General features: G+C 39.2%; 1 protein-coding gene across 2 annotated transcripts; it reads right to left on the reverse strand.

Moving 5' to 3' along the window:
- Window positions 1-2,345: 2,345 nt before the first annotated feature.
- Window positions 2,346-7,596, reverse strand: LOC131689047 (palmitoyltransferase Hip14). 2 transcript variants are annotated; one of them, XM_058973796.1, is made up of 5 exons: window positions 7,470-7,596; window positions 6,039-7,401; window positions 3,690-3,852; window positions 3,513-3,632; window positions 2,346-3,459 (listed from the first exon to the last, which is right to left on the reverse strand). In XM_058973796.1, exons 2-5 carry the CDS (start codon window positions 7,254-7,256, stop codon window positions 3,089-3,091), a joined length of 1,872 nt encoding a protein of 623 aa, XP_058829779.1. In that variant the 5' UTR covers window positions 7,257-7,401; window positions 7,470-7,596; the 3' UTR covers window positions 2,346-3,088. The 2 variants fall into 2 exon arrangements, with proteins under 2 accessions (XP_058829779.1, XP_058829780.1); XM_058973797.1 differs by having other exon boundaries at window positions 2,346-3,450; window positions 6,039-7,594.
- Window positions 7,597-12,239: the final 4,643 nt, after the last annotated feature.

The following is a 12,239-nucleotide window of genomic DNA, read 5'->3' on the forward strand; positions in this document are numbered from 1 at the left end:
AGCAATTGTCAAACAAACTACGAAATTCTCTCTATTTTAGAACATAAAAAGTAGTTTGGAATTTTATTGATTTTAAATGTAAGTTAGAATAACATATCAACAATGCTTCAGATATATTTATTTTGGGATTTTTATGGAGCATCTAAAAAATCCGGTTTTTCTTTCTTATGCATGCATGCTTCCTTGTCGTTATTTTTGGCATGTTTTTGATTTATATGTACTTTCTATTTCTATGTAGTTTCACATTCTTTTAAGTACTCTTTCAAAATATTCTTGGTGTTTTATTGGATTTAAGTACTAGTGGTCCTAACATACCTTCCCCTTAGAAAATTTGACAGTTCATAAATTTCACAGTCGACCGACGAAAACGGGTGCTTCGAGGTCGACAGATTATTTAAACGACCAAGTTGGGTTTCGTCGGTGGACAATTTTCGTCACCGTATTAATCGCCAGATTTAATATGTGTGAATCTGGTTCCAGTTTTAAACTATCAACTAATCGATCGATTTAATTGGTTGAAATAGAGCGATTTCAACAGATTTCGTCTGTCATATTTAATCGGTTGTCGCGTCGGCTGACGTCCATGTTAAACCCCCATAAGAGTCGGAGCAACAATCGACCGATTAATTGGTGGCATAGTCGGCCGATTGTGCCGACGCAAACCGATTTAGTCGGTGGGAAAATCGGGAGGATTTTCTGTGGGGTTATAACTTTTTGAATTATAATTGTTATTCTATGAGCTTATTCGCCTTCTTTTGGAGATGAGCGAATCATGAAAAATATTTTTGAATTTGTCTTCTTTAAAATTTGAATACTTTTTTTGGAAATTAATAATTCATAACAATCTTCTTTGAGACTTTGCCTTTTTTAAGCATAGTCGGTTTTCTGGTACTTTATTGGTTTATGAGAGCTTGTTTTTTATTAATATGATCAGAGAGCAAAGATAAGGTGTCAAGCGAACCAAACAAAAACTTGGAATGCAGAAGAATGTCATCATGTTTTATTCCAGCACTTTCAATCAATATCTATAAAGCTTATCATATCTTGATTGTAAATTTTATTTGTCGCGGAATAATGTGAAATAAAGAATAGAGGAGAATAGGTTAGTTTAGTTTAAAAGTTGGTAGCTCTCTCGGTGTTCCATCTAAATATACGTAAATGGAATGACTCATACAAAAGGAAAAATATTTCTTTTTCACGGATTCCTTGTTAAAATAATTTAACAAATCCAAGATTACTCTTCTGTAACGGCGAAAATGAAATCTTTTGATTTCGACGATAAATTTAACCCATTCCTCTGGAAGACCATTCACGAAAAAAGTGGTTAATTGTAAACGCTCGTGATAATTAAAGTTTTTAGAAACCAGAATTCTCTATATGTAACCAGGCCACGTGTATGCAGGTCCACAAACATCTTGGAAGGTAAAAAACACATGATTCGTTGGGCTGTTCAGTCGGTTCCGACAGCATGAAGTAACAAGTTACTTTACGCTTGTTCGGACATGCCGTAGACTCAGGTGATTCGCATTTCTAATGCCAAAAGACCCTGACCCCTACGGTAGCAGACAAAAGGTTAAGTCGCCGGTGAGCTCTAAGCTTGCATATATGATCCTTCCACGCTTTTCTAAACTTTCTCCTTTCAACACCTTGCCAATATACTTCACCTTCCAGTCCCTTGCTAATTAAATGCCGAAAAAACTGTTGACTGTTTCTATAAACTCGGCTCAAAATCTCTAGTGGATTGTTCATGATATTGCCTTCTATAAAATGATAAGATTTTGAATGCTATAGAATACCATATATGTAAGTCAACATAGCTCTGGATTTGTTCTTAAAGTTCAAATTACATGTTTACTTTAGATTTCAATAGTATAAATAATTACCGAGAAAAAGTACATTCCGGGTAATGGTATTCCGGGAAATGGTACATTCCGGGAAATAGTATTCCGGGAAATGGTACATTCCGGGAAATGATATTCTGGGAGATGGTACATTCCGGGAAATGGTTTTCCGGGAAATGGTACATTCCGGGAAATGGTTTTCTGGGAAATGACATTCCGGAAAATGGTTTTCCGGGAAATGGTAAACCGGGAATCGACGTACAATCGTAGGTTTATATCCAAATACTAATACGATGCCAGGTTAGATACAGTAACACTTACTTCACAGTTTGCATTCTAACGATAAAGATGTATTGGTATATTTAAAAAGCTGCGCCATATAATAGTGCTAAACGAGACTGATTTTACCACACAGACTTCAATGCAACTAAAGCGCGAAAGAAAGCATGGATAGTTTGCCAGCAGATGACTCGAAATGACGTTCAATTGTTCAAACGAACACGCTTAGTAAGAAAACTGACTGTCATTTATACTTCAAATACCATTATTCTTAATAACAACCAAATATGGTTGATCTTACGTAAAATGTTTACTTCAGGAGCATTATGTACACAATTAGAAGTTTTACTAACAGCTTATTAATCCTAAACATTTGATAGGTAGTGTTACTTGACAAATTAAATGAAAGGGCGCACAATGCTTAATCTGTCGTAAAAGCTAGTTTTTGGAAACGTTTACTCTCTATCTAACGGGATATAATAGTTGTAGTTCTATTGCTTAACTGCTTTCCCTAACATTTGTTGTATATATACCAAATATATATTTTGTGTCTTTTTCTTGTTTAACTTTCTCTTCTTTCTTTTTTCAATCTTTTACAGTTCTACACTCGTTAAGCACATTTTTCGGTTTTACCCTTTGCCGTATAGCTAAAGCAATTTCACTTTCTATTTAAATAACTTTAAAGCGGAAGCCAAATACTTACAAGGATGGCTTCAAACACTCCCAGCACTAGCCGATTGCCTGCGATCAACTAATTAAAAATAGAATAAACATCGCACAAACCAAACCGGATGATTTACTGCGCCAAAATTCGACTTCTAAACAACCACCGCTAGATCAGTTTGCTCTTCAGTCCGTTCCGGAGCATCCCTTCGATCACATGCCGTTTGAGTTCCTGTTCCAATTCCTGTCCCAATATCGAGTCCGGATTCGCTCGTTTTTTCACAACTTTTTGCCGTCGTTTCCGCTCAGACGTACTGAAAGTTATCCGGCCGTAACAGTGGTTCGTGCTCCACGTGTTTATCGAAATCAAAATACTGCATCCAATCGGTTTGCTGCGGCTGCACCAACCCAAAGCAACTGCACTCCATAAAGTCAACCAGATTGCGAATCGGACCTCGAGAGAAAGGACTTTTGCCGCCCTTCGCCTGGAAGTGTCGATAGCGGCCCCGGTTCATTCGTTCGTTCGTTGTCATACCCAGACAAACGACCTGGTAGGTTTGACAGATGGTCAAAACAGTCACCCAGGACATGTGCAGTAGTGCATTGGCCGTCACCCAACCTACCCACGGATTGCATGAACCGATGGCCACCATCGCGTTCCACAAACCTGACAAAACTTGAAACAATGAATTTTCACCACATTTGTTTACTTAACGTTAGCAGACATACCTTCATCCATGTTGACGTTGCAAGCCTGGACGTAAAAGTTGGCTCCTCCATACAGCATCCAGCAGCACATGATCATCAGCATCCAGAGGAATCCCATAAAGTATTTATGATTTTTGGCGCCTATTCATGCAGATTCACTTGTCAATAATTTACAACACTAAGTAGTTAAACACTTACCAATGCAATTTCCTACCCAAGGACAGTGGTGGTCGAAACGTGCCACACACCGATCGCACACCGAGCAGTGTTTCGAGCGAACCGGACGACGTACCAAACAGGCTGAGCAGAATGCAGACGGTTCAAAGCCTCCACCGCCGCGTTCCGATAGTTCGATTATGGTCTGGAATGTAATAGAGAGGTATCGTTAGAACGCATCCAATCTGATGCATAATCCATCGAAACGAGTTTTTTCATATATCACGGAACAAATTATGAAAATTCAGATGATCAACTCGATTACATGTGACAGTACAGAAAAATTTGCTGCATTACATTGGTATTTAAAACAGAGTTTGTGTAGTTACTACTGTTTAGTGAGATTTATTGATATTCTTTTTTCGTTTTTTATTTCGACTATGTTAGTCATATTTTCTTTTTTTACATTTTAACGACATTCAATTAGCTAGAGATTACTGGGTAGGGAAAGTTATGAAAATTAGAGCCATAGTACTCAAGTGAGAGCAAGAATGTGAAGTAAACAGATCGGAAAACTAGAAGTGGCATTAGAAGAGGCTTAATATCGTACGGGCTTAATCTTTGTCTTCTGTTAATGAGGGTCGAGCTTAGGCAGTATAACTACGAATCGCCCGAGTTCACTAACATGTGTCTTAGTATCGATAGACGTGTCCATCTTTACCGTGACAACCGACAGATTATTGATATTATCATCAATTCACTAAAACACTACTTAAGACCAATTTCAGCGGGCCGTGACTTCACGATCGCGTGTATCATCGCGTGGGGCTCGAACGCTTGTGCGTTAACGTGTTCGATTGGGGTATGTAACTTCGCATGTAAAAATTTGGTTTTATAACCGTGTGTCCATTTGCATATTCGCGTGTGTTCTTGGCTGATCGCTCGCGGACCGTGAATCTGATACTTAATTTTCGGTTTACGGTTCAGATGCAAGAAGAGAGTGAATGCTTCCATATCAGATGAGTTCCCAGTCGTGTCGCCATGGAACGTGTTGTCTAGTGGATATGAGCGTCGTTTTATTGGTCCAACTGATGGCACCGACCAAAGCTGCTAAGGACTTCCGGACGTAACCGAGTGATGAACGCACGAAAACAGGCGTTTGTAGGGTCACTCTTAAAACCGCGTTTGTAATTTTATAAACGGTAAAACTTTCACAAGGGTGTTTTCATTGTTGCGAGATCGCGGGCGTGTAGATGATCGCAAAGTGTCTGAGTGTTTCAATGTTAACGTGTTTGTCGCTTTCGCATATTCGCCTGTGTTCTTGAATGGTCGCGCGGACCGTGGTTCGGATGCGAGAAGCATATTTAAGTTCGCATACGAAGTGTGGGTTTAATTTGAGCACAGAACCAGAGCGAACATTGCGTACGATGTTCATTTGGGAAGACTGTTTCGAATTATATATACATTGCAAAACATTCTATTCTTCCAACCCGTCGCTTTGAATCAGACGATAATTAACAGTTTTATCCATATTGAGTTTCGCCAAGCTTAAAAAGTGACATTTTATTTATGTGTTTTATCAAGGTAATCGTCAGTGTGATAACTTTTAAAAATTATGCCAAATGCATGTTGCCCTGGATATAAAACAAATTATGCTAAATGTCCGTTAGCCCAACTGAGCTTCTGAGCGATCAATTCTTAAAATTATGCCAAATAACCATTATGCCAAATGTTTGTTTTGCTAAATGAGCTTACACCAAATGTCTTTATGCCAAAAGACCTAAATCCAGTCTCCAGATATAGTGCCCTGAGACTTGTTGTCTAGTGTATGAGTTTTTTATGAGAATGGTCTAACCTAGGCGCTAGGAAACATAGGATGAGCTGTTGGACCTTTGAGATCGCGATTTAATTATTAGTGCCAACTAATATGTAACTCAACGAAAGGTTTTTAAGTTAGTGAGATTGCGGGCTCATGTAGGCATGGTTAATGTACAGTAGTAGAACGTCAATAAAAATGGACATCCTTAAATTTTTAGAACGGACACATTGCAAAGGTCCATAGATATGAAAACCTCTTACTATCGAAAAATACCAGAGTACCCTGCGAAATGTCAGTATTCGCATAGGCACAAATTGCTTTCGCATAAAAAACTATCGAAGTTTGCTGAAGTGTAAGTCTAATTGCGACAACTAGACCAACGGATGATTTTCAAAGCGTACTTTAACAACAAAAATTTGGCTCAAAATCTTCTGAAACACCAATATTACCGTTATAAGCTTAATTGTCCCATATTCTATGAGATTGCCTATATACATGGGACAATTATGCGTAGAACGGCAGAATAGTCGTACCATAAAACATGAGAAATAAATCGTCCCGTCTCTACTTACCCTGAATCGCTGTTCCTGGGTCGGCTGAATAACGCCCGGATCACCTCGCCATGATTTCAGGAAGCACACCCAAAGTACACCACTGCAGGTCAGGAACGAAACCGAAGCCAGGAAGGACACCGTCGGTGCAATATAGGTCAACCAAGTGACGTAGAACCACGCCTTGGTGGCCATGTAAACGCTGAGCGGAAGCAATGCCATCAGCGTTTCATCGAATAAGGTCTGTCCGACGGTGTGTGAAACGGCGTACAAGCAACCGAGTAGGAATACTTTGATGATGATTAGCGTCTCGGCACAGAATATTAGCCCAGCCAAGTAGAACACCAGGAACGGCGTAGCGATCATACTCCACCAGCGGAAACGCTTATCCAAGGTAAAACGCACAAGTAGATTTCGGCGCTGAGATTGTTGGGTCAATTCACGGACTTTCTCCGAAACTTTGGAACCGATCCAGATGGAACCCAGGTGCGGCTGCAGCATGGTGAGCGGAGTATCACCTCGAAGGTTAGGAACTTCAAGGCTTGATTTACCCTTCAACATAAGTGTACTGACGGCCGTGGCATTGCGGGCCAGAATTGCCCAATGCAAGGCTGTGTTTCCGTGGGTGTGATCTGCGAGACTCGGATTTGCGCCCAGTGTTAGTAGAAGTCGGACCGGATCCAAGGCAGAAATTTTCCAAGCTGCCCACATAAGTGCAGTCATTCCACCCCGATCCTGCAGGTCTGGATTTACACCGCGGGCAATAAAGTATGCAACTAGTGCCGTGTGACCGAACTGTGCGGCCAAATGTATACAGGAGCAACCCTCTGCGTCTCTTAAACTTGGATCTGCTCCAGCTGCCAGCAGCAACACAACAGCCCCCAAATGTCCCTGTCTAGTGGCCCAGTGCAAAGGTGTCGCATTCAATTCTCCCCCAACCGCATCAACAATCGCACCTTTGTCCAGAAAATATTTGATTATGTCTTTCCGGTTGTTAATGGCTGCCCAATGAAGCAGTGTGACCGTCTCACTATCCGGTTGATTTACGTCCCATCCTGCTTCGATCAGTTCCTTCACTCTTCCGATGGCACCGTACTGAGTAGCCTTCACAATATCGAAGCCACTGTAATCATGTTCCACTGGAGCAACAGCGGATTCATGCGATATCAGCCCATCCCGATCGGTTCGTTCTGGTTCCGAGCAGCCACCAGCAGCAGCACTGCAGGCGCTTTGATACATATTTAAAGCGAACTAATGATTTCCACTAAAATTTTCGAAATCTCTTGTTCCTCGCTGCAACCACTATCAGTGGAAAAAACTGCGACCTCGCGCAAAACAAACTCAATCCATCACCACAAAGCTATTGTTTTGCCAACTTTCATACCTAATCGCCAAAAAACTTTATCATAAGATACGCACAATTGAAGCATTTAATTGTCGCACAATAATTACTTGAATATGATCACTGTCCACTAATTACTGGAATTTAAGCAAGCACTAGGCATATCCGTTTTACCTGAACGCGAAAATTTCGATTTTTTCTTCACTGATTGAACGAACGAAACGAGCAGAAAGTGAAAAATAATGCTGATGACACACGTCAAACGCTGTCAAATCGACTGTTGGCCTAATTGTAAAGGGAAAAAACTACGATATGCACCAGCATTGAAATATCGTATAACAGTTGAGAAATTCTGGCTGCAATTTAAAATTCAAATATATGCCACTATATCACAGCGCACACCAAAGCTGGGCAGTGGTTCGTTCGTGAGGTTTCCATCCCCGCGTAACTAAAACTTGTTAGCATTAAGATAACATGGAACTAATGCTAATTAGGCTAATTAAATGTAATATTTTTTGTGTCTCGCCGACACGGTGGTCATCAGATTCATGGCTAGCGAGCCATTGTGTATGGGTACAAAGTGTATTTAAAATGTAAAAGACATTTTTACAATTATATTGAACATCCAGCCACAGACTAACAGACATACCACTCAAAAACAAAGCTTCGCCCGCTTAACCGGTCATTTTAAATATATTTGTAGTTGGGACTGTGGCCACATTTGAAATTATGGCGCCATTGACATATGAACAAGCATATAGGGGCTAGACCACTAGTGAAATATTGTTCCCAAATCTGAGGGGTAACCCACCAGTAAATGAGTGTTTGGGACTGCGAATAAAAGGTGGAGCTAATGGTCTGGAAAAATGGTCGGATCGATGTTTTTCGAGGGGATTCCCTCATAGTGTTATGTCTGTTAGTCTGTGATCCAGCCAGGGAGTCATAGTTTGGAGAATTGAGAAAAGCACAATTGCACCACCAGGTGAATTAATATTTCTTTTTAGTTTTTTAGTGTAGCACGAAGTACAAAAATTAGAAATCTGTGCTTCAATGCAATCTACAGGCACATTTTCTATTTTTTTAATTTTAATTATAGCACATTTTAACCTTAAGGTCATTCGTCTCTTACAGGCTCATTGAAAATCTGTGAAACGCAGAATAATCTATGCACCTGGTATCTCTGGTTGCTAGGGCGTGATGTTCGACAAAATCTAACGAATCGGATTAATGAAAGATGTTCACCGGCTTGGTTTTTCCGTTCGCAGGAGCAAAGCTAAACGAATTTGTTAATAAAACCCACCGCTGAATTGCCAGGAAAACGTCTAATTAATCTAATTAAAGAGAAACTGCATATACAGCGCAAATTCGTTAGTTGGAGGTTCGCAAGTCAGGGTGTTTGTTAGTTGGGGAATGACCCAACTAAAAGACACTCTTATGTCAAAACTGGAAGTCAAAAAAGTGATTGACGTTTGAAAGTCATTGATTTCAAGGGGCTCATTGGTTGATTCCTGTGGCGATCTAGAAAAAAAACATGCTATGAAATCCAACGGAACTTTATTTTTTGAATTCATATTCCGGAATGTTTTTAATGAAATAAATGTGTTAGATATGGCGCTTCTTCCATTCAGCATCAATTAGTTTGTGTCGTTTTGTGTTAGTTGCTAATTTCTTGGAGGTCATCTCTTATGTATTCAATCACATTATCTAATGATTTTTAGCTAGTGGTAACGTAGTATGCTTGCGCTTCATCAGCTTTTTTCCGATGGAGTATCCATTTCCTATTTTATGTGAAGGAACTATTCAAAAAAGTAATTAATCGCAAAAGGAACCCTAATGACATACTCTTTCACAAAAATCAACATTAAAATGGGAGAAAACAGCTAACTTTCGTGAACCGCATTATAATTTTTGTTTGTTCTTATCGAAAGAATGCAAAAAATCAGCGTTCCCTCGAGTAATTTTTGCCAACTGTCAGCTGCCCTAATTAACGGATACGATTCGCTAGTTGGGGCGCAGTCAGTCCCGTGAAAACTGTTTGTTGTCTGAAACCGCCACCAAATGCCAGTAGCGCTAGCTACGTTTCAAATGTTTAAAGTCTGTTCACAATATGAAGAGATGGCTTTTTGGTCACGGTTTTCATACGACAATATCTATATTTCGTCTAATACCAACGTTTCGAAACGTTGGTATTAGACGAAATATAGATATTGTCGTATGAAAACCGTGACCAAAAAGCCATCTCTTCATATTAAAAACAAAGTGGTCGTCCTTCCTACCATCGAATAACAACAGTCTGTTCACATGAAATGTACAACACTGTTTAAATGTGGGATTCAAAACAAGGAATTATTAAAAATATTTGAGAAATCACACTTTCTCTTATTTCGCTTCTTCTCCACAAAATCCTACCGCTTTTATAACCCGAGTACCAGTTAAGCACATCAAAATAAAGTTTGTTTGCATTCGACAAGTTTCAGGTTGAGTAAACACATTGACTCGTAGCAATGTGAACGTTGCTTAAAGCGCGTTCGCTGTCATTTTTGGCAACTAGTCGAGCCAGGAAGCCAGCTTATATTGGCTTCACTCTCTTTCAAAGAAACGGAAAAACATTCACTGTCTTGGGCGCAGTCGTCTCAGACTCTGTTTTTTTTCAAGTTCTACTGAGAAAGCCTAAGATTCTAATTATGCCCCGAATACGTTGATTATTTTCCCGAAAATTACTGTATCGACTTTGGTGGCTATTTTCGGCAAATTTAAGACTTAGAGAAACGAAAGCAATGAAATTGAAAGACGGAAAGGTATTCTAGAGCGAATCAGTTATAAACTTAGACATGAACGAAAGGAAATGTGAAGAATCCCCTACCTCTGCTAAGTGGGAGTTGGGCGTCGCACCCAAGTCTACCGTACGGTCGTTGATAGAAAATTACTCATCGTCATGTTTTATCGCCGACGCCGGCAGAAATCCTCACCTAGGACGACCATGCGATCTTTCTTTACTCCTTCTGCTAGCATCAAGCCGCAACGTATACATTCAATCGACACCAAGCTATCGGTCCCGGCTCCTGAAGATTGTGTAAAGGGCAGCAAAAAAAATACTTTTTCGTTTCCAAAGCTGGCCACGTTTTTTAGGTTTTTTCAGTTGAACCTTTAAACTCATTTTAACCGTGTTCACCGCGTAGATACTTCTGATGTTAGAAATTGAACTGAAAAATATTCAAAATTATTGAACTAGAAGCCGACAAACCTCGTTCCCGGACGATATGCTCGAATCGGTTGAGATACTAGGGTCATAGACATCGAAGTCCCTGAAAGCACACAATCTGTTTGGACTCTATGCCCGTGTAAATGGATTGTTCTTTCTCCTTGAACGAATAACACCGTTCTGAGAAAACGCTTTAGCATTTATTAGACCCAGGGAGAGTGGTCTAGTAAAACTATCAAAAACAACCAAATTATACCTATCTCTCAAATGCAAGTTATATCTTCGTTTCCTGAACAAACGTCACACCCAGGATAAAAAATTAAAGGGTTGTGTACAGGACACGACCACTGTGACATTAAAAATATAGCTTTTTTATCTATCACACATATCGACACACGTTCTTGTTCACTCGCCTGTTTTCATATGTTACAATTTGCTGTATACCCTCCCCATTAAAACATAATTTATTGAAGGTCTTTTAACGGAAATCTATTAATTAATCAAGTATCTCACTAGGTGATTGGCATTATTTGGCTGATCCATCTAGTAAAAATAGGCTGGTCTGTCCAGAAAATATATTCAAAAGAAAAGTTCCATATTGAGAGCTGTGATGAGGAAACCCACGCCCGCCAACGGAAATATACAGATTCTCCATAAAATATGAAATTTCATTTTCCATTTAAATTTTCAATAATGTACTAATGAACTTAAGTAAACAATCTTAAGTGTAAGTATTTCTTGATCGATTAGTGGTGGAAAAATGAAATTATTTGATAAATTACATTGTTATGCAACGTTCGCACTACCAGTTAAAACGGGTTTTTATGCTATCTTGGTGACATTTTTCTTGTTGCTAATTATTAAAACGTGTTATAACTCTGTAGTGTAAACATTGTATTATTAAACCAATTCTGCAGCGTTTTATGTTATATAGGTGTCTTATGTGGTAATAGGACTGACATAATTATATCTTCAGTACAGCGGTTTGTTTCATAATTTAAAACAGATTTATTTTAAAATTTAAATTAGTATACCCAACCGTATTTGTTGTATACCTTAAAACGCAATTAGAACTGTGTTTTAAATACATAGGGTAGGACAGATATTCTGACTGGTTAAACTGGGAAAACAATTTTAAGTCCAGTAACGCTTAAGACATGGCTAGAATTTGAATCGAAAAAGAACACCCGCTTCAACTGCTGCTGGGACGGTAAATTCTGTTTTAAAATTTTCCGTTGTGTGCAGTTCGAAACAAAAGTGTTTGAAATTAGAAAACAAAAAATTCTGCTGGGAATGTGATTGTTTCCGATGCAATTACACTCAGATTTTTCACGCAGGGGATACAGGCCGTGTAAATGAAAACCGCGTAAATTTAAAAAAAAAACGCGTTAATGAAAACCGCGTAAATTTCAAAATCCGCGTAAAAAACCTGAGTGTACTCTCCTATATAAAATACTACGCTGCTGAACAGCTCAATAACTACAGAAGCACGTTGTCAGATGCCTTACTGATAAAAAACATATAACCGAAATATGAAACATGAAAACCAATTGGCTCTTTACCCTACGCAGCTACAAAGCGCCGTAAACATGGATTAACAAGTTACAACGCACACGCATGCATAAAAATAAATATATTTTTTTCAAACGCAACACTCTTAAGCAGCACACACCGTATT

The sequence above is a fragment of the Topomyia yanbarensis genome, chromosome 3, assembly GCF_030247195.1.
Source record: "Topomyia yanbarensis strain Yona2022 chromosome 3, ASM3024719v1, whole genome shotgun sequence".
NCBI lineage: Eukaryota > Metazoa > Arthropoda > Insecta > Diptera > Culicidae > Topomyia > Topomyia yanbarensis.